Raw genomic sequence first — 22,965 nt, forward strand, 5'->3', positions numbered from 1 at the left:
CACCGCCTCCCCAGTGTGATGCGGGAACAGAGGGGTGCAAAGTGGACAAGCCGGGGGTGTTTATATCACAAATAACCGGGGGGAGGGGCAACGGGAAACCCTTCCCTACCCCCCCGACAGTCGGGAAATTACGAAATCGACCCGCGGTCAACACTGCGCGCGTGCATGTGTTGCTACATGGGGAATGGCATGGTTAGCCGGGTCCCACATGTGGGGCCGGAGGGAGTCTCTCGATATGCCCCGTAAACATTGGATGTTGCCAATATAGCAAATGGTTGGAAAAGAGGTCTGCCCACTTTGCCTTGAATGCTGGTGGTGTTGGTTTGATGGGGGCAAACCCAATGTATGTGGTGATTGATAATTGAAGCATGTTCCAAGGAAATCAGAATTGGGGTTGTGAAAGATTTGATGCTGTGGATGAGTTCTTGGCTAAAGAATGTAAACATATCAAAGAAATCTATATGATACTCTACTGATACATAATGGATGATCAGAAAAGATATCTATGTAATAGTCTAATGATCATGAACTGAGTGAAATAGGTGACCAACAAAAACAATCTGACAAAGAGGAAGATTATGTCAAGAGGTTGTGTTTGAGCTCCATATGAATTAGCATTTTGGGCCAATTACATGAGTAATATTATTTATTCTATGTATTTTTCCTCTGTACTCTATAAATAGGAGTTTCTCCTATATTATTACAGAAGACTTCATTTTTTAACCTCAAATATATATATATATATATATATATATATTTTTATTCTTTTTTAACCCTAATATAAACATATTATGCTATATCTGTTTGGCTTTGGGATAATTAATACCTTTTCTTTGGTCAATGAAGCAGTGTTCCTCTTCAGCAACTCTGTTTCATGCTGAAGAGGAACACTCCTTCATACATGCTGCTTCATACCTCTCATCCAATCCCTATACTGCAGACTCCCTCACCGATCACCACACCACTCTATGTTCCTCATTCTTAGCATGCCCTCAATTGTTGGTCTCTGCACTCTTTATATTCTGTCACTTATTGCTTGTGAATTCTCACACACTCATGCCATCTTTCATGTAATTTTCTGTAAATTCCATCACTAATAGCCACAAGGAGAAGAAGAAGAAGAAGAAGAAGAAGAAGTTAACCTGAATCAAACACAAAGTCAATGGAGCATAAGATCTTTAATAGCTAGTTAACCTTTATTGAGAAGTAGCGGAGCATATATCAACAGTACATAGAGCGTTATAGTTTCATCTCCAAGCCATGCATGGTACTCTCAGGTTGCTTTGATGGTGGCGCGCTTGCCGTCGTCGAACCTCTCCAGGTGTACCGCCCTGCCGAAGCGCCCGACTTGGCACTTCTCCTCCTCCTCCTCGTTCCCCTCCTTGTGCTTGTAAATGGCGTGAAGGTTGGGGAAGTGCGGCCCTTCGACCATGCTCGTCGTCTTCTCGATCCTGGCGACGTAGCTCATGTAGTCCTCGCCGTGCAGCCTCGCGTAGTTCTGCTGCTGCTGCTGGCTCCTGTACGACATTTCCGAGGTTGCTTCTCCTCTTCCACCCACCCCTCCAAGGAGTCCTCGATCGACGCTAGCTGCCGAGCTCCTCCCATGGCGTTCCCTTTTGTAGACAGAGATGAGGAAGAACTTGTTCTCGAATGACTGGGGAACACTTTATTCCCTCGATCGCATCCGCTGCGACAGCTGCACCAACGCAATTTGCATGGTCCTCAGCTGCGCATGAGGTAATAATGATCATGGAAGAAGGTTCTTCGGTGATGAGGTCGGAGGATTCTGCGAAAGGTATATGTACCACTAAAGTAGTTGTTCTCAGGAAAAAGTCTTGAGCTACAAGCCAGTCCGCAAAGGTCATTGTCGAGGAAAAAGTAAGATGCGTGATGAACAAAAGAAGAACAATGGCGAGGAGACCAATACTTCCCAGAATTCTTGCAGCCTACTTAGGCAGGCAGAAGACTTCAGCTCAGTTCAACAAGGATTCCAAAGTTTGGGAAAGTCCATCATCTGTGTTCGCTGGTGTAAATTGTTTGCTATTAGGAAATGATTTGCTCAAAATGCACATCAGGAATGAATAATATATAGGTAAAGAAACAATACAACAATGATGACTTTGGTCATCAACACCTAAACATTTAATATCTAAAACAGTCGTTTAATGGTGTTTATATTTAACCCTCTTTTGAGAATTTTAAATTTTATTTGATCAATTATATATATATATATATATATATATTGTTTTTTTTTTCTTTCAGAAATGTCTGTTAGCTTAGTTGATAAATATATTATCAACTAAGATAACTGATATCTCAATGTTAGGTTTTCTAATTAAGACTCTTAATTCTACATAAACTCCTAAGATACATAATTAACATCTAATTACATATATTTTTTTAAAAATTAAAATATTTACTTTTTTCGATTGAATATTTTTTTAAAAAATATTTTTTTAAAAGACGATATTACCTTTGACTTTCGTCTTATTGTAACAGTCTCTATCGCTTGTCGCCTTTACTATCATGGATGATACGAAGGCGATCGTGATGATGGAAATAACCTACGATATAACGTAACAAGTAACGATGAGAAAATAACGGTTAAACGTAGTTTGATCTTGAAAAGAAAATGTTATGCAAGAATAAAACATAAAAAAACTTTTTTTTTTTAGAGAATTTATCTTTCAATTAATGATTTGCATCAAAAAGAGTGATATTATAGAGTAGAGCAAAAATAAGAGACTAATGCTATTTATTTGAAATATCTATTTACCCTATCAAAGTTAATAACTCATTTACTCTTCTAAATATCATATTCTTTCGTAAATAAACATCTCATTAACTAAGGCTCCGCACCTCTCTCTCTCTCTCTCGTTTGTCGCGCCCCCATAGTTCTTGTTCTCTGCTCGTCGTCTCTTCTACGATCGATTCTTGTCCAATTAGATTCGATGCAACTCACTCTGGAGTTTGGGTAATCTCTCTTGCTTTCACCTCCACTTATTCTTGTTTTGGTTTCTATCACTTGGTCTCATCTCACCCTTTTCCCAATCTGTGGTGGTTTTAGCGGCGGCCTGGAGCTCCTTTGCCAATCCTCCAAGATCCACAACGTAGATGTGAAACCAAACCCCGGTGAGGACAAGGTACGAACTCATCATTTCGTCGCCTTCTTTTTAGGGTTATTGTAGTTAGTCATCTCGTGGGGCGGCATAACTCGCAGCTAACGATGCGCGACCTGTTGGCTTGGGTCAAGTCGAATTTGATCAAGGAGCGACCTGAGATGTTCATGAAAGGGGACTCGGTGTAAGTTTTTCTGATAGATTATAGAAATGAGATAATTCCCATCTTGGTGATGCATTCGTGTAAAATTAGGGTTTTGGAGACTTTGTTTCTTGAGTTCGCGAATGGAATTTGGTTGTTGGGTGTGTAGGACACCGGGGGTGTTAGTACTCATAAACGATTGTGACTGGGAACTATGTGGCAGCCTGGACACGGAGTTGGAGGAGAAGGATGTCGTGGTCTTTATCTCTACCTTGCATGGTGGTTAGCATCGGTTTGCAGGGTGACAACATCTGTTGAATTTATTAGTCCGTACACATTATCGACTGTTCTCCCCATTGTTCAGAGCCTTGTTGCTGGTGTTTGTGACTAAGTGAATGTTTTTTGCTTTAGAATAGCTCTTTGTACATGGAAGGTTTTGTCCTTAACAATTGTTGAGGAGTAGGATATGAAAATTATCTTGAAATTCTGTACAAGGCCATAACATTTAAGGTTACCTTATCTGAAGATGATTTTTATATATGCCTATTGGATTGTTAGTAAACTACAAAAACGGGCGTAGGCAACTGACGCAAAAATGACAATTGAGTGTCCAAGTTATGTTTTCTAGTTCTTTTGATACTAGTAAAGACAATCACAAAATGCTGCAGCATTTTGAACTCCCTTGAATTTTACAAAGTCAAATCCATCTATAGGGAAGATAAACATAGCCAACTGGTTGGCAGTGCATGCTAGACATTCTTCTTTTGATCTTTTCTTGATACTTTTTATTCTACTGATATGTGGTATTTTGGTTTCTGATGCTATGATAAAAAGGACTGCACCCAGTACACCACCAATGCGGGTTTTGAGGAGGGTCAATGTACACCGCCTTAATTATAATTCCTGTTTTGATTAAATAATATTTTTTTAAAAAAGTAAGGTATTCATTAGAACTTACATCAGAGGAAGAAACATTGATTATATTTAATGTACTTGTAGCTTAAATGCTCAATTTGAATAATTTGGTAATTTCTTTTCCTATGTTGGTCTAGCTGAGACAATTCTGACTCCTAAAGTTGCAAAGTTGTGAAAAGTAGATGATAGAAAGTGTCTCCATCTGATATATATATTGTACTTGTGGACCACCAAGCAAATTTATACTCTGCATCTAATTACTCGTCTTCAAGAATTGTTTAGGCTTTAGGTCATTGATTGATTTACTTGAACTTTGAATGTAGTAACTTATTGGCAACCCCTGTGAAAAATTGACAACAATGCTATTCTTATAAATCTTGATAATAAAGATCTTGGAAGGATAAATTCTTGGTGATTTCTTGGTTTTATGACTGTGGACTAAATTCTTGGCCATTTCTTGTTGTTTAAGTAATGTGCAGTTAAATTTATGTTTTACTGAATAATTATTGCTTCTGTGGTTATCTGCTTATTATTCCATTTCAGAAAGAAGAATCTTAATCAAGTTTAGTGGCAAATATTCTTTAAGCTGCTAATAAGTATATGGTAAGATGCTTCTGATTTACTCTCTTGAATTACTTTTCAAGCTAACTTCTGATCACAAGAATCACTTAGATATCTGTATACTTGATGCATATGTTTAGGGTACATACAGTGTTAGTCAAGAGAAGGTAGAAAGTAGATGTGTGTTTCTGTTGTGCTCTCTAGACCAAAAAGTGGAGTAGTTGATATTCAATCAACAATGCATGTAGAATTCTTTTGTCAGTTGAAATCACTTAAAATTCCTACTCTTTCTGATGTAGGGTCATATACATCCATTTCCCCTTCCAATAAAGTCTGCATCTGGGAACACAACTCAACGGTAAACCTCTCTTCCTTTTCCTTATTTTGCATGTAATTGGTATCTCAGAGACCATTCCGAGAAGGTAAGCTTGCCTTAGAATTTTTGGATACCAGCTTTTCTGTGGAATCTACATGGAATTCTGTTCTATGTCAAGTTATATAAAAGAACAGTTCAATCTTTTTTTTTTCCCTTATTAATAGAGCATGCTGGACGTAACTTTTGGTACCTTCATTATCGTCATGAAGTTTCCACCGGTTATAATCAGGGAATGACTATTTTCTGAGTGTGGATTTCATTTCATCATTTGACTTCATGGCAAATTGATGGTAAATGATTTTCTACTTGTAAATCTTGGTTGTATTCACATGGTCAAGATGTTAGCCTTCGGACTCCTTGACATTTTGGCATCAGTTTTCTTATTTTTCCATGACATTTGCGATGGCTTCCTTCTAGAAAGATGATGTTTATTTTACCAACGACATTACGATGGTTGGTATTTCTAAGCATGGATTGATCCTCTGATTATGAAGATAAATTTGTTTGACTCTCCAAATGACACAAGACGAAAAACCAAATGAGCAATTTTGCGTGCTAGAGAGTTGCCAGGTTTTATATGTCCATTGGTGCTAGTGCATATGCTATGATTAGTTCTGCATTAGTTGCGGTCGAAGCTTGGTAATGCAGATGAGTCACTGTCCATCCTCAAATAGCAGCAATTTAGTATTCCTTTTCTAGGGCTTATATCATGAGAAATAGCAGTCTCATTCAAAGATGAGGATACATGACCCTATTATCTGAACCAAAGCAGGTCGAAAGAAACCTGTATAAATTGTTTCGGAAGAAACCTGTATGATCTGAACCAAAGCAGATCAAAGGAAAGATACATGGAGGCCTGAAGTCTCACAGTCAAAACATCATGTTTGAATACCTTTTATCTACTATTTTGTCTTTCTCATGTTTTACTTTATAATCTCAGGTGCTTTTGTTATGAAGTCTATTGAAATCTATATCTAGGGGTCACTTCAAACTGTCTTGGAGAAGATATATTTTTGTTTAATTAATATTCCTCTTAGACTATCTGTCTTCTCTTAGCTCTTATTATTTATTTGATTCATGTGCTGATATATTTGTCTTGTCACTGGTGGATGCATTAGCTGGTTAGTTCACACATTTCTTTCTTTGAAGAGGACATATGCCTGAACTTAATAGACAATTATACTTTTGATATGATGGATCTTTAACCCTTAAAATTTATATTCTAGCAAATTAATGACATTGGATCATCAAACTCTTATTCTTATTATTATCAATGTCTTTTTCTGGTTAAATGAATTCTTGCTACAAAACCAACTTATTATTAGCTTAACATCCAGATGATTCTCTAGATCATCACACAAGAAAGATATACAAATGTACACGAAAGACTTATATTTCATGTTCCCTTGAGAAACAACCTCTTATAACTAGATAAAAATCATAACTCCATTTTAGAGATCTTTTACTAAGCTAAACAACCTCTCTATGATGCACATAGGCAGCATTGCACTGGTCCTGCCTTTTATTAGTGGGGTTTTTTTTGTTGATATTGTTAGGTGGTAGAAAGCTGTAAATATTGCAGTTTAGCTTTACACATTTGGATTGGTAAATGGTAACAAAAACAATGGAATGCTGCTGCCTGCTTACAGTAAGCTCCTCCACTTTGCATGTGACATTTCCAAAGTTTTGAGTTGAATGTGTGGTCAAAATCAAATAAAAAAAATTTGACCCTATCTGTACGACAGCAAGCATCTCATTTCGTCTTATTGTTTTTGTTGGTGCGTTCTTTTCCTTATTTTAACTGTGCTAAAATTGTTGGGGAGGAAGGACATCACCAATGAGCTCCAGGTTTTGAAGATGCTTTAAGCTAAAACCAGTTGCAGGGCAACTCTCCTTGGGCGAGAGATACAGTGGAGGAGTAAGCCTTGCATCTCCCGTCACCGATCAGCTTATTATTGGGCAAAGCCAACTACTACTTGGTTTCTGCTGCCTTCCTTTGTGCCGCGTCGCAGCCTTTTTTATATCAGGCTTTTAGGCGCGGCGGAGGTGGTACAAACCCACCAACTATTCGGCATAAGTTCACTGTGGGCATGGCTTATCCTCATCGTCTTTTGGTACTTTCCTTTTCTTCCGCGACCATCATCCTGTATTGTTCTTGAGACCATCATCCTGTATGAGCCTTTCTGATACGGAGAGGGGGAAAATAAAGAGAAGAAATGGGCTCGGTGGCGAAAGCGTGCTGCCTTGTGCTCTTCTTTTTATCTCATGGGAAGACGGCAGACCAAAACCAACCCCCTCATATTCCATCCTTCCTGTCATCAGCAAGTTATGCCTCCACCGCAGGAGATCAAGGGGTGCATGCAAAGCGGTCGACGCTCGACTTAACAAGTTTTTTGAAAGTCATTTATATAGGAATGGTCAATGAATCGGTTCTTTACCAATAATAGAGTGGTACAGAGTGTCAGTCGGATGGCATATGATTGGATAGATCTTTGGGGTAGTATCTAGGGTGTTTGTAATTTATATTGTGAGGACTTATGATCGTGACGGATTACCTTGGATCCTTTATCATACGATTGTTTAAAGTTTATAAAATTTATGTTTATAATTTATATTGTCTATCAAGTGTTTGTAGAGATGATTGTTTATGGATTTCGGGTTAAATACTTTCTTAAACATATCTTCTTTTTTTCAAGTTTATAAAGGACCATAAGAGGTTTTGAAAAGACTAACTCTTTATAACAACAGAAGCAATGGAGGACGAGGGATCGAAAAGACTAACTCTTTATAACAACAGAAGCAATGGAGGACGAGGGACAAAAGTGAGTGATAAGAACAATGACGAGAGGCTTCGTGGATTGTGTGAGCCTCCACAAGTGACATGATGGTGGTGAGAAACGCCTATAAGGATAACATTGAGAGACACAAAAGTGAGTGATAAGGACAATGACGAAAGGCTTTGTGGATTGTGTAAGCCTCCACAAGTGGGTGAGAAGCCTCACAAGGCCTATAAGGATAACGTTGAGAGGCCTCACAATGGGATCGAGGATGGTGACAAGGCAACGATAACGACGAGAGAACGACACAACCAATATGACGAAAGTCAAGAATAATGTCATCTTTGAGAAGATAAGAGACATTTTACGATACTAAAATAAAAAAGAGATGCTTAGTAGGAATAAATAAAAATTTAAGATATTTTTGAAAACTTTACCCATATAAAAATATATAAAATAGTACACCCTCCAATTTTTCATTGAATTTGACAGGTTTTGACGGGATGAAATTGCTCGAGACTTGGTACCAACAAATAGCTGGATCTATGTATCTTGTCTTCGAGCCGAAGCTTAATTGTTATGATCAGAAATAGCTCATCGGTACATAATCTCCGGCAACAGAACTTTCATCGAAGATCCTGCTAAGGTATTTAAATCTAGATGAAGAATACAAATCTAACATTTGTTCAGCAGCAAAGTCATGTATATATGTACCTGATGCTGCTTAATAACCCAACTTCTCCTGGAAACAAAGCGGGCACATTTTGTGTGAGAATAACAAAAATATAGTCCAAGTCAACATAAAACAATTTCTAACTTGCCAGAATCTATTGTCTATGATGATATGGGCCTCAAAATCTGCAAAGTCTAATTTTCACTTTGCCTTTTCTGCATGGTTATACAAGAAACAAACATGGTTTGATCTTCTAAGAATATCATACTGGGATTGATCATAGCTTTTACTTATGATTGGTCATAGTCTATGATTGATCTTCTGAGAATCTCATTCATCAGTTGAAACAAAATTAATTCTTTTAGGCTTCACACAACACTTTTACCTCGGTATCAAGGTATATCTATAGTTTAAGAGTCAGATGTCATATGATAGGTTTGCTATCCTGATCATAGCTCGAGACATCAGGAATGAACAAATATATAACTCAGTGCTCTTCATTCTAGTTAAATATCAAATTATAATGAGTTTCAAAAAGATTAATACCATGGTTTGCAGTACCGGTCCATACCGCCCGGTATGGACGGTACGTACCGGTCCATACCGCCCGGTATGGACGGTACGTACCGGTCCATACCGCCCGGTATGGACGGTACGTACCGGTCCGACAGGCTTCCGGTACGCGGATCACATGTTACCGGTCAGGTACTGTAACAGTACTGTATCACTGTAGCACTGCTACAGTGCTCGGCACGCATGAATATACCGCTCGGTACACCTGGGTGTACCGAGCGGTATACCGTACCATACCGATACTGAGCCCAGGTCGAAACTCCGGTACGGTACGATATTGCGAACCTTGATTAATACTCAATTATTAGTTTATTCACTGAAATAGCTGGAGTCTTACTTTAGCTGAGTGAAAATGTCAATGCCACGTATCTCCTGCCTTGCCATGCTATCAACATCAACTTTCTAGTATGCTAATGGTATCATGTAGTGTTTAATACTCTCGGCAAATAAGTATGCAAGAATCTTAAAACATATCAAAATCATACTGTCTTAGTAATAAAGTAAAATCGATCATGACATGTATTAATTACTTTTCCTGAAAGAAAGAAGCATGGACCTTGAAAGTAATATTAGACACGTAGAAGCATCTGTCTCTCGTCCGGTCCAACAGGATGGCTAGCCTGAATAGAAAGTGATGCATGAAAAATATCTCAACATTAAGTTGTTTTATCAAAAAATTTCATCGAATAATAATTGAACATGTTTGTTTCTTACATCTTTAGTTGCCCCAGGAGTTATATTTACATACGAAGCTTCCTTTAACCTGCAAATATATACAAGATGATTTGGAACACATGCTAGATTCAGGGCAAAGTATCACTGATAACATCTAACAAGGATTATACAAGATGATGAGCATGTAAAGATATGGACATGAATTTCATAAGTGAAATGGACAATTTAGATTAATATTCAATTGTTACTTCATTCAACTGAAGCAACATTCAATTGTTGTTTCATAAGTTAAACGGCCATCAAAGTCGAAGTATGCAGAGACACAAGCATGCTTGCGCGTGAAAAGAAATTCTAACTTTACTGTCATGGCATGTGCATTGAGTTCACAACCCAGTCTATGGATTGTTGTAGTTTCTTCTAGCATATGCAAAATTATTCATCTAAAAAAGGATAATAACTTTAAAGAAAATAATCAAGAGCAAGGTCTTTCATATAGATAATTTGGAGGGTTTTGGTATACTGTTAGATTGATACAGTATCATGCCTCCAGTGTTGGTAGATATTGTCAAAATTTGACCTGGCCATAAGAACAAAAAAAATAAAAAGGCCAGAACCAGTACAGATGTCTCAGCATATGCTGGTTTGTGCTGACAAAAAAAACAAAATCTATACTATGTAGTAATTCACAGTGGTAGAGTTTTTTACTCTCTCAGACAAAAATATAGGTTAAACGAGGATAACAAAAGGAAAATATAGTCTTTAGGAGAATGAAACAAGGAATAGATATAAACCTGACATCTTGAGCATCCATCATCTCTATTCTCTTATCAGGCATCTCATCTTTCGCTTTTGCAAGTGGGGAAAAGAACTATGTGAAGATGCACAAGAATATTAGCATATGGTCCTCCAAGAAAATGACTTGAAAAAGTAGAAATTACCTGGTGCATTGATATAAAGACTATTGAAATGCCCAAGATAAAATTTATTGTCAGAGTGTGACCGAACAGAGCAGCAGATGCAATGCCTGTAAAAATTGTGGCAACGGTAGAGGAATACTTCTTCAAAATCGTATCTGCAATCGTTGACCATGAATGTAATAATATAATGCATCAAGAAGAATATATCAACAATATAATTCAGTCGGAATATTCCAAGTTACTACAGGATATCAAGAAACTCAAACTCATAAAGAGAGACAAGCAACAGCAGCTTTACCAGCATATTTGAAAAAGAATGAGGAGAGGATTCCTTGTGCAGCATTGTTGCATATTAAAAACATCGTAGATTTTGAGTGCCCTTGAAGGATATCAAAGCTACTTGGCCCTGAAAACAATGACATGTCATTCCAAACATTTCATTCATGTGTATTTATAAAAGTCACCATCACTTTCATATGCATTTCAATTGCAAGTAATTAAAAGAAAACTGTGATAAGTGATGCAAACTCTCAAAACATCAAACTCATAGACATCAGGAAGATGTATCACCATCACGATGCAGACCAGCTCATTAAAGCAAATACCATTGGTCCTTCCAGACCAATAATCCAACGCATATGAAACAAACCACAATATCTAATGTGCATATATATAGCCCTGAAAAATATATATACACATCTATTTAGATTCATAGATGTTGCCAATATATTCATTTTTTCCACCTACAACTGGGTGGATTGGAATACAGATACGCAACTAAGGACTTCTGTGGGGATATATAGAAAAATCCTGAAACAAAAAAGCATTTGTAGCTTAGGGCTTTTCTACCTTATTGTTTCAAGAATGGCAGTGCCCAGATATAAATCAACATTAAAAAGCAGCATGCTTGATACAAGTGTAATGATATTGAATAGTCAAACTTCTCGAGATTGCAATATCAAGAAAATTTTACATCATAATCCTTGCAATCCATATTTAATCACCTCTCGGATTTTATACTAAAGAACTTGTTCTAAATAATGCCAGGACCTAGTAAGGGCAAACCAGTGGAGGAGTTCATTGACGGCAAAATGAGTAACAGCATTGATATAAGTCATCTTCTGATTTTGTTAAAGGTTACACAAAAATTCAGGAATAGTAGAAGCATTGAGGCTAGGTGTCTAAGAGAATGGGAAAGCGTAAGTTAGAGATAAAACTTCATAAACTGTTGTTTCCCAATAAACTGTTTTTTTTTTTCAGGGTTACCAACCGATATCAGATTACTGGCCTAATCATTAAAATTGAATCTCCTAGACATGAATATATTTGCTAATAAAAACTAATCTTGAATTGATGGTATATATTAATTCGTTTAGTCATCTCCATTAACACGACATAAAATGCTCAAGTGATATCACAGCTTAATCAGGAAAGCTGCATAAAATAAAGCTAATTTTGATACACAACCATGGAAACAAAATTTTTGGGCCTTTACGACATTTGTTTCACTACTTTTATTTCCTTGTTTAGTTGGCTGAAGGACATATCTAGCTTCCACAGAATCTTAAACAACTAAACATAGGAAGTCAAATTGCAACCAACTACCCTTCACAAATTATTTACATCTTCAGAAGTTATGTAGAACCAAAGAAAAACCGCACATATGAGACAACAATTGCCTTGGATAAAACCCTAATATGGAAAAGATATGAGCAAAATATATAGCCTGCTATGGTGGTCAATCTTTGTCAATTTACATTTGAGTCTATAAACAAATTATATGAAGAAGAGGCCAGAACCTCTCTTTTCTCCCTAGTGTTCTCTTCTATTTTAACACACCTGCCACCTCTATTATTAGGTGATCAACAAAACCAAGTTGCCAGCATTCTTGTATCAGGAAGATAAATCCAATCAATATTGACAAATACAAATAACACAAACTGTTCTTATTTCTTTCAATAATTAAATAGATCCATAACCTTTCCAGTGAATAAAATCCTCTGCAGGTTGCAGGTCCCAACCAGGCACAACTGGTTTGGCATGAATGATACATACAGCTAGCAACAGCTCAATTATAGCCTCTTAAGTGATGAAATTCCATGAGAGTTGGCGTTAAAGCTTCCAATGGTGGGATGAATGGTTAGTTTCTATAGGTAAAGAAAAAGTTTTCTCATAAACCTCCAGCTGAAGAATGCTGTAAAGAATATGTTGAACTCAGCAAATTGTCATGAAAAGTTGAAAAGATGCAAGTTTCAACAGACATCAATTGCACAAGCTCAGTGGAAGATGGATAACCTAAATGCTTGATTATTCATGTGACAGACATTTCATACAACATTTAGCAAAGGAAGCATCCGTGCCCTAGTTTTGTGTTTGATAAACACTGAATATATTATACATTGAGAAGACCCTTCAATAAACAGGTAAAAAGTCACTTACTTAAGCTTAAAAAAATAAAAAAATGATTCTAAATTCATTTAAAGAATATCTCTTTAGAATAATTTGCACATGTCATCATTATTTATAGCAAAATTTGGAGACCTGATAATTTCTTACGTTCATACCTTTCAGGACAGCAGTTCCAACAATTGCAATGAAGTTAAATATAGCCCCATAGCCATATAAAAATAAGTTCTGCAAGTGAAACAACAGAAACATTCAAAATGAGCGATTCTTATCCCCAATGTTTGCAAATTGTTATATCCAGTGTTTAAAAAGGGGTCATGGAGGTCTCCATATCAAAACAGTGGCTGATATGTGCTCAACCCACTGTCTGCCATCTTCCTAAACATGTTAAGCTGCTACATGGCAACCATATCTACATAACTTCTTGATGAGAAGGACTAAATTAGCTGCATCTAGAAAAGCATAGATATGGTGTTGGTGAAACACAACAACATGTACCTTTTTATTAGCATAGTAAAAGGTAGGTTTCTATTAGCACAATAAAATGTAGGTTTTTATTATACAATAACAACAAGCCATAATGTTCCAACTATTTGGGATCAGCTACGTGGGTCTCTTTGTCACTATCAGTTTTTATTATAACCCCTAGAAATCTATAGTGGTAATTCACAAAAGTTACCTGAAGATATATGCTTGTGTCAAACTGGCTTTTTAAAGCATACTCATTGAAGACCGAAGCCAGAGAAGGAACAGTAACCTGAAATTTTGTTTCAAGGTAAGAATTTATGACCACAAATTTGAACAAAACTAAGGGAAATATTAGATGATGGTCATTGTAGATCAATTGAAAAGATTTAGTAGAAATAATTGTTAGTTAGAAAGTAATATATTTTGGTATCATTAAGATATTATGTGAAATTGCTGGAAAAAGGGTGAATGTGCTCAAAAGTCAAAACAACTATACCAAACATAAAATAGTAAAAGAATCAATCTTGTTTTTCATCTATAAAACAAGTCAAAAGATAAGTTCGTGGATCTAGAGAAAACAATATGTCAAATAATGAAATTGAGACTCTTAAACAAGAAATTTGATTGGAGAGGTAAGCTAGAAAATTGTCATTATATAAATTTAAGATGTAGCATTTTTGAGAATGTCATAGCATATTAATACTAAATGAAATCTAATTGTAAGCCAGTAAAATAAAACAATCGGGTAAGTTTCAAGTCATCCTTATATTAATGTCCGGTTCAGCAGTTAAGCACAACTCAATCATTTATAGAAACTTCAATTTGCAAACAGTAATTTCTAGTTTCTCAAAGAGCTTTCTTTCCCCCTAGTTGATGACACTTACAAACATCAGTGTATACAAGTATGCACCCATTGCAACAGGAAGACCAAGTGCATTGGTATCCTCAGGCAGTGACTTTAACTGATTAACACTGATTCCAATTAGCAAAAGTGCAAGAGCCTCCCACTGTCAAATAATAAAGCATGAAATTATTAGAAAAGTATTGGCATTCTTCATCTATTCTTATAGCTCAACTTATATCAATTTTGAATATATATTACTGCTAAAGAGGAATATGGCATGTTCAGGAATAACCTAAGAATTTCGTGTACAACATTGTCTTCCATACCTCCATTATATAAACTAGTTTACATTATATAAACTATTTAAGTGATAAATCAATGAAGCTTTAACTTGCCTGGATTATGGAAAAGCGCCTTCTCATAATGATCTTTAGAAGGACAGCGATTACCAAAACCTGCAGGAGATTAGAGCACCAGCAAAACAAATTCAGGACCAGAAAATTCTATGAATGCAACATGCTTGATATAGGAATGTTCAAAATATAACACATAAAATGACAAAAATGATAAAATACATAATATGAGACACACAAGACAAATAAATGAACACACACAAATACCAAGCACCGGATGATTTTTCTCTATGAATGTAATGTGCTTGGTTCATATATGGAACCTATGTTTCATATTAGCCTGGGCTGTCCATTCTGTGACGAAGAAGTTCTACTTGCCTATAAGTTGCTTATGGTGTTTGGGTCCTCTTCACATGCAAAATCATGTGCAAAGTCCTAGTTGTTATAACCATATCCACAGATGCCTATCAATGATAGCTACAGAATTCCCAAATAGGCTCAAATAAATTGAGGTCTAGCATGGTGAATGGTATGACAAATACAAGCAGAAACAGTCATTTGATGGTTAAAGACACTTTCTTAGTACTTCAGCAATTTAATTATAGAACAACCAGTTGCCATAGTAAAAGATCAATTATAACAATGTATAGTTTCAGACAAAATAGCAATAAAAATGCTGAACTCTTCATTTTTTGGGAGGAAGAGTAGGAGCCAGTTACTCCTCCAATTTATTAAATAAGAATTGGAATACAAGAAAAATAGTGCTACTAAGTGAAGATTTTGTCAGATGTACCCTAAATAAAGACACACCTAAGCCATGAACAATAGAGTGGCATAATAAATGTATCAAAAGTTCCCCTCTTAAAGCTAACTCCTATGGAGCACAACTTAGCAGTGCACTCATTTCATCAAAATCATCAACAGGATCACTGTTCAATGCCCTGACAGCTTATTGATCAACATAGGACTAGAAGTTGATTTAATATATTTAACCTTATTATTAATCAAGTTTTGTCAGTCACATTCAACACTGAACCAGACCAATTTATTAGTGAGGCAAATTATGTCAACTGCTTATGACCCAAACACACAAACAAAAACCAAAACTACAAATTTATGTTGTGTTAGGGTCAGCTGTGTCATATATTAACACCTTTATGAAACCACTAGAAAGATTTTTGGTTTAAAATTAACTCTGAATGATTCAAGCAAAAATTCAAATAAAAAGAAAAGAAAGAAAAACAACTAAACAAAAGCTTATAGATGTGAAGAGTTTGTATGAGAATGCACATTCCAATAAAAAAACCAGAAATATAGCTTTTTGCAATAGAAGTTAGTCTATGAAAACTTATTAAGCAAATAGCTACTAACATTTTTTAATCAAGTTAACACACAGGTCCTAATAGCTTCAGAAAAATTCTGCCAGATAACCAACCTAAAGCACTTAGTACAAAAACATTTGTCAATCAAGTTAACACACAGGTACTAATAGTTTCAGAAACGTATTACCTTCAGGTTGCTCAACATTTTAACAGTTGCAGGATTAAAATACAACTGCATAAAGCATAGAACAAATAATCAGCTTAGTCAAGAAAATATAAATCTTCAATGCAGCTATATAGGCTGGGTGAAAAATATTAACTTTAATATTTCCTGAAGATAATGGATAAACAAGAAAATGGAAGTAACAATGCTTGATCTGATAAAAAAAAGACTATACCTGCATTATAAATTTCAGATAGTTGTTGATTGCATAAAGAAGAGCAGGAATAGAAAGAAGAACATTATTGCGAAATGCCTGCAAAGATAACAAATCAGTTGAAAGAAGATGCTAATGCTTGTTCACTAAAACAAAGTTTGAAACTAATTGCATTATAACTTTTGAAACTGGAAGGATCTTGAAGAGCAATTATGGATAAACCACTACCATGGAAAATCCGATTCTCTGGTATAGTAGCAAAACCTTGTAAGAATAGCTTGAGTTAGCTATTTATATCACTTTCACAAGGCATGCATCTTTCCTTGTCACACCAAATTCTAGACAAGCAACTGCTATCATGAAACCTTTTAGATGTAATGAAAACATCAATAAGCAATTAGTACCTAGCAAACTAATTCAAGCATAGTAACAAAATGTATGACATTCCAAGAATTTTGGTTTTTATTTAAAAATTCAAAGTATTAACATTAGAATATTCTTTTTGTGTGATGATCAACACGTATACGAAAAAAGATTTTAAAAGCAGCATGCACAAACTATCACAAAAAGCAGTCAAGCACAAAGAACAGATCAACAGCTCCCTTCTAACTGAAAGATTATGTCACTGAATAGGAATGTGCTTCCAAATCTAGACGAGATCAGAAACATCCAGATCCATAAGCTTGTTTCATATTAAGAATCTAGAATCATAAAGAAATCTCATCGTCCACACTTTCTCAATTTTTGCAACTTTTTTTGATAAAATATGCAATAGCAAGAAGATATTAATTTTAGTATCAACCAGAAACATTCAGATCCATAAGCTTGTTTCATACTAAGAATCTAGAATCATAACGAAATCTCATCGGCCACACTTTCTCAAAATTTGCAACTTTTTCTGATAAAACAATGCAATAGCAAGAAGATATTAATTTTAATATCAACTTTCATCAAATGTTCAAAAAAAATTTGAAGTATAACATCAAGAAAAGCAATTCTTATACAGGAAGATTCAAATAATTCCACAACAATGACAAGAACAAAAATAACAAAGCCATAGTGTTCCAACTACTTGAGGTGGCTACATGGATCTCTTGCTGCCTTTGGGTCATTCAAACAATTCTAACAATGATATATTTGGATAAAAAAGCAAAGAGTAATTAAGATGAGATGGACATAACTTATTGATCCAATTGGGGATCTGGTTGCAAAAAAACGTTGCAAACACATTAGGTCAGGCCAAACCCTTAATAAAGAAAAAAAGTGATAAAGAAAATAGAAATTGTGTTATGAAAGTCAATAGTATTGCATAAGAGTTTTACCTGCACGAATGTGGATATCGAGAGTAGGGGTTTGTCTCCTTTATTTTGTTTTTTAGCCTGCCAATTAATAAGTAAAGGGCATGACATGGCAGCTTATATGCTAGTAAAAGATTAATAAAATAATACTAGAGCCGAGAACATGCTCAATTATACCAAAGACAGCAAAATAAATGAAAAAAAAGCAAAAAGAAAAAAAATATGGATATATCATAGATTTGATTCACTAGGTGAGAGAAAAAAAATGGAAAGCTATACACCACAGAAGTTGGATCATATGCAACTAGATACCTGAAATAGCCAATATATATAGTTCTGTAAAAGTAAATAAAAATTGCAAGGTAGTCCATGAAAGGCATTAGCTATTTTACAAATTTCAGAAGTCATGCAACTATATGATTTGTTATTTCCTAACATTCATATCCTTTTCAAGGGGAACTATTAGAATCATGCTCTCTAATTGCATGAATCTAAGTTCACAGCCCACTCAAACTAGAAAAAAGAAACCCAATGTATAGATATGCAGTTTGTCATCAGATTCCCAATTACATATGTGTTTGATAACCAGGCAAGGCATGGTTTCTCTTAGTGCACCTGTGCTATTTAATAATTATAATTGCAGTAGATAACCAAACAAGCTGTTATTATACCATAACAGGAACCATAAAATAACAGATGGCAAGTCTGTAACAAATGGTTGGGAATACTTCATCGTCAATGAAAGCTTCAAGGGCAAAAGGCATCCGTTTAAAAAACATTGCAAATAATTATTATAATATTATGTTATTATAAAAAGTAATGTATAAGAATTGGTGGACAAACAAGAGGTTGAGGTAATGCACCATGAGTAACAATCAACTACCATCACATAAGTTGCATGGAAGGATATAACAAAAAACTATGAAATAAACTACTAATGTCCTGCTTTCCTAAAATTATTTCATAGTTCATAACACAGTGACTTTTGCACTTTATGTCATAGAAAAGTTAGATAATAAAATAGCAAAAATATAAACTCAAGCAAAAAAATTTAGTGATAATATTACCATACCTGGGATAACAGCATGATGATGGCAAAGAGAACCTTTGCAGCCTCAGTCAAAAAATTAACACTGATGGGACTAAACTTAAAGCTCCCATCCACCTTAGACATGTAGACTAGAATAGGCTGCAACAAATAGAAAAGCGTGTAACATAGCATTAGTTTGTAATTCTAACATTTTCTCTTTAACATCCTTGAGTTCACATAAAGCTTGCACTTCTGATTTTTTTTTCCTTAATATCCTTGAGTTTAATTAATATACGTATTTAGAAATGTACCGCTAGATGATTATTATTAGAAAAATGTGGAAAAATAAATTAAAAGAAAAGTTCTGCTGCCATATGTCTAGCATGATTAATTAGCTATTATATTTCAAGGTGAAGAGCACTGTTTTCTCCTTAGTAAATGTCAAAACTTCCAGTAATCACCACAATTAGAATTTTAAAACTGCTGCAATTTTCTTTGGTCTCTTCTTCTTTTAATTATCTAATTCATGTTGCCCTTCCATGCACACATTTCTTAGAGAAGAATGTTACAACCCATGAAGGAGGATAGGGGTTTCAGAAAGAGGATTAAGATTGCAGGATGCAAGCATTATGCACGTTGTCTAGACCCAAACAGAAAAGTCTCATGTAATCAATTATGCATGTGAATAAACTACACTTTTGCGTGCTGCTTGCAATCTTTCAAAAAAGGATCTAGAGCCTATAAGGCGCGCCTCCTTATTTTAGCATATTAGTTCTTTCTTTTGATGTCTTGATACAAACCTCAGAATGAGACTTATTTGATAGATCAGATTAGAGTTATCTGTCAAAGTTAGTAAGATTTCTGATTAACAAGAAGGGGAAAGAAACCAGATAGCTTCTATTGTCCTTTTTCTTGGTTATGTTATCAAAATATTCCCACCCAACCCTTTTTCGCCATGCCATTCTTTTGCTACTGCTCTTCTGCTAGTTTTCTTTGCTATGGTCCTCTTCTGCTGCTAGTGTTAATTGGGCTCCTGAGCCCACATAAACATGGATAAGTATCCTTAAGTCCAACACTTACCAAACTCTTTGATCATAGATTTTAAACAGTAGCAAAAATGACAACATCAGAAATGCACAGTGAGACTTTTTTAAAATCAAAAGCCATGAGGTTGTGGACCTCATCTTCAACAAGCTTCTGCGAGTCAACCTTGGAACAGTTGAGATACCGATAGTAAGAAAATTCAGTTTGAAGTATAGGCAGCTATGACTAGAACTAACATATTGATCATAGAATTACCTGAAGGCCAACCAAGATACAATCGCCAGCAACCAGAAGAACTTTGAGAGCACGATGTTTTGGTGGTGTTTTATTCCTGTTTTTGTCATATGCCCTAGATATACCTTTACCACCTGGAGCTGGCAATTTGGAATGACAGTTACTGCATTCTATCATACCGTCCTCCAGCATTATGAAACCTTGAACCTTATCAAGCACATAAAATGCAGCTACAGGATAGATCTATGAACTTATTGTTGTACCTGAAAATATCAAAGAAAAACTTAGTTACAATTAGTGAAGAAAATTACTAAGTGCCTACCGTTCAAAAAGAAATTCATCCAAGAAGAACATGAACCTATCTGCATTTGTCATTTGCCAAGGAGAATAGTTATCACTGATCTTTCTCCCATGACCTATTTTCATACAGAGTATCCATGCCAAAATAAACATAGTAGATGGTAGAGTTTGAAGAAAGAATTTGATAACCCATAAACACAGAGCAAGAATTGATTACAGTACACCAAGCAAAATTATCCAAATTGCCAAACCATTCCCTGCGATCATCACAAACCAAAGAACAAAAGACAAAACAAAAACTAACCAAAGTAGTAGAAGAAGAGAGATGCGAACTAAGATTAGTAAGCAATCTACCACAAATCAATAGCTGGTCACTCACCAAAATCCTTTGTCAAATCAAATTGGCATTCCACAACAAACCGAAATCACTAAGTCGCCCCAAACATCCACCTTCCTCCCCGCCTCAATGCCAAAACCAAGCAACAACTCCACACAAATGAGAGTTTCCTGGAGTGGTGATCGCAAAAAGTAGCAAAGACGAGACCTTTCGAGAGAAGGCAAGGAGGAAGCAAGGAGATCCGAAAGGAATATGCTACCAGGGAATCGGAATTGGAATTAATTCCTCTCTTCCTGTATGCGGGGTCCCCAGCACACTACTGTCTAGTTGTTTATGGTTTAGGGTTCAAGATGTCAGCTACACCTGACCATTCTTTCTAAATACGTCAGAATTCCAAACCCATGAACCCCGTTAACCTCCAAACTTCATGTCGCCTCTTCCACCCACTCGTCTACCGCCGAAGCTTTGCAATCCCAGTAGCAACTGGTAGCACCCAGGACGCACTCCGAGGCTGCCGACCTGCATCATGAATCAAACGGGGAGACGCTCCGGAGTCCATGTCGGTTGATGCTTCTGGGGTGTTCGACGAATTGCCTGACAGGAAAGTCAACACGTGGATTTGCATGATCTCCGGGTGAGCAAGAAATGGCCATTGACAAACCGAGATCCCATCTTCTGCTTGAACGATTAACTATGGCGTGCTTCGGGAAGACTTCCAGGCGTGCAACGCGATCCATGGCTACATTATCGAGACCATGATCTCTGCAAATGTAATATGACTGAGAGTAGTGTAACCTGGAGCTCATCGACCTCATGCCTCGTCGACTTGTGCAAGCCAAAGAACTGTGATGTCTCCAGTTTAGGGCTTATCAAATTAATGATTCACTTGTACCAAACTTAATTAGTATTAAAATATATTATTATTAATTTAGTTTTAAGCATGTTGGCTCAATAGTTTATACATCTCATAAGCCTCCTAATCTATTCATTATTTACTCTTAATTTGAGGAAGCAATAGGTAAATAATCTTGGTTGCATAATTAAAAGTTATATCCATCCAAATTAGGGTTAATTATATATTACCCTATACGTTATGTAGTTACAATATCTATAATTATTAAAGTGAAACATCTAGTTTCATTTATCCTAATGTTATTAGTTTTACCGACGAAAATATGAAAACAAATGATAAAAAGATAATTTTAATATTTTAGTTAGTGATGACGAACGTCATTGATGGTGACGAACAATAACGTTGCTGAAGACACGAGTGATTGTTGTGGATGAGGAGAGCGATGGTAAGAGGTGAGGGTTATTTTACATTTGCATCGATGTCATGCAATTGCCAAGTGGACCTTTCGCCGCTCCACATTTGCATCGACGGTCCTTTCACCGCTCTGCATTTACATTGATGGCCCTTTTGTCGCTCGGTAATTGCGTCGATACTGACACAGATGCAAAGGGACAAAAGGGTCGCTCGGGTGATTGTTGCAGATGAAGGGAGCGGTGGCGAGAAGTGAGAGCTACTTGACATCTACATCGGTGGCCTTTTCGTCGCTCAGCACCTACGTTGATGCTTATGCAGATGAATAGCAATGTCACTAGGCATCTGCATCAGTGCCCGCTCGACAACTATATCAGTGTCGACACAGATGTAAAGTGACTCTCACATCTCATCACCACTCTCCTCATCCATAATAGCCACCCCGAGCGATCCTTTCGTTCACTCTACATCTGCATCGACATTGATGCAGTTGTTGAGTGGCGAAAGAACCACTGATGTAGATATCGAGTAGCGTCGCTCTACATCTACATCCACACCAATGCAGTTATCGAGCAACACTGCTTGCATTTGTGTCGGTACCGATACAGATATCGAGCAGATCTTTCGTCGCTTCTCAACTACATTGAAAATGATGTAAATGCAAAGCGACGAAAAGGCTACTAAATAACTGTGTCAACATCGACACAGATTGAGAGTAGCCCTTACTTCTCACCATCGCTCTTTTCATCCATTTTCAAAGCCACCTATGGCCCCCGATGTTAACGTCTGCTACCACCAATTGAAACATTAAAATTATTTTTTTATCCTTTGATTTTATGTTTTCGACGATAAAATCAACGACGTTATGATAAATGAAGCTAGATGTTTTAATTTCATAACTGTATAAATTTTAATAATATGATAACATATAAATAACCCTCCAAATTAAAATTAAAATAA

The 22,965-nt window shown here is 36.1% G+C and overlaps 2 protein-coding genes and 1 long non-coding RNA gene across 12 annotated transcripts; 1 reads left to right on the forward strand and 2 right to left on the reverse strand.

Annotated features, from left to right (window-relative positions):
- Nucleotides 1-1,163: 1,163 nt before the first annotated feature.
- Nucleotides 1,164-2,015, reverse strand: LOC135641977 (uncharacterized). Its single transcript, XR_010497844.1, has 2 exons — nucleotides 1,806-2,015; nucleotides 1,164-1,696 (listed from the first exon to the last, which is right to left on the reverse strand). It is a non-coding gene; the product is annotated as an uncharacterized LOC135641977 (long non-coding RNA).
- Nucleotides 2,016-2,821: 806 nt separating this feature from the next.
- LOC135643808 (ubiquitin-related modifier 1 homolog) lies at nucleotides 2,822-7,734 on the forward strand. 4 transcript variants are annotated; one of them, XR_010498354.1, is made up of 6 exons: nucleotides 2,822-2,974; nucleotides 3,068-3,143; nucleotides 3,221-3,303; nucleotides 3,431-3,587; nucleotides 4,720-4,779; nucleotides 5,037-7,734. XR_010498354.1 is itself a non-coding variant. In XM_065161172.1 (6 exons), the coding sequence occupies exons 1-5, from the start codon at nucleotides 2,952-2,954 to the stop codon at nucleotides 4,767-4,769; spliced, it is 345 nt and encodes a 114-aa protein (XP_065017244.1). In that variant the 5' UTR covers nucleotides 2,822-2,951; the 3' UTR covers nucleotides 4,770-4,779; nucleotides 5,037-7,734. The 4 variants fall into 4 exon arrangements, 2 of the variants coding, with proteins under 2 accessions (XP_065017244.1, XP_065017245.1); XR_010498353.1 differs by having other exon boundaries at nucleotides 3,431-3,562; XM_065161172.1 differs by having other exon boundaries at nucleotides 3,431-3,543.
- A 529-nt stretch (nucleotides 7,735-8,263) lies between these two features.
- On the reverse strand, nucleotides 8,264-21,605 carry LOC135642554 (CMP-sialic acid transporter 4-like). Of its 7 annotated transcripts, none has more exons than XM_065158799.1 (17): nucleotides 20,784-21,603; nucleotides 20,126-20,367; nucleotides 18,869-18,985; nucleotides 17,821-17,877; nucleotides 16,520-16,597; nucleotides 16,309-16,353; nucleotides 14,842-14,901; nucleotides 14,487-14,609; nucleotides 13,814-13,891; nucleotides 13,293-13,362; nucleotides 11,027-11,134; nucleotides 10,750-10,883; nucleotides 10,603-10,679; nucleotides 9,851-9,899; nucleotides 9,693-9,756; nucleotides 8,605-8,632; nucleotides 8,264-8,528 (listed from the first exon to the last, which is right to left on the reverse strand). In XM_065158799.1, exons 2-15 carry the CDS (start codon nucleotides 20,294-20,296, stop codon nucleotides 9,706-9,708), a joined length of 1,218 nt encoding a protein of 405 aa, XP_065014871.1. In that variant the 5' UTR covers nucleotides 20,297-20,367; nucleotides 20,784-21,603; the 3' UTR covers nucleotides 8,264-8,528; nucleotides 8,605-8,632; nucleotides 9,693-9,705. The 7 variants fall into 7 exon arrangements, with proteins under 7 accessions (XP_065014871.1, XP_065014868.1, XP_065014869.1 ...); XM_065158796.1 differs by adding an exon at nucleotides 20,463-20,661 and having other exon boundaries at nucleotides 8,264-8,632; XM_065158797.1 differs by having other exon boundaries at nucleotides 20,463-21,603.
- Between the last annotated feature and the right edge of the window lie 1,360 nt (nucleotides 21,606-22,965).

The sequence above is a fragment of the Musa acuminata genome, chromosome BXJ3-7 (genome assembly GCF_036884655.1).
Source record: "Musa acuminata AAA Group cultivar baxijiao chromosome BXJ3-7, Cavendish_Baxijiao_AAA, whole genome shotgun sequence".
Classification (NCBI taxonomy): domain Eukaryota; kingdom Viridiplantae; phylum Streptophyta; class Magnoliopsida; order Zingiberales; family Musaceae; genus Musa; species Musa acuminata.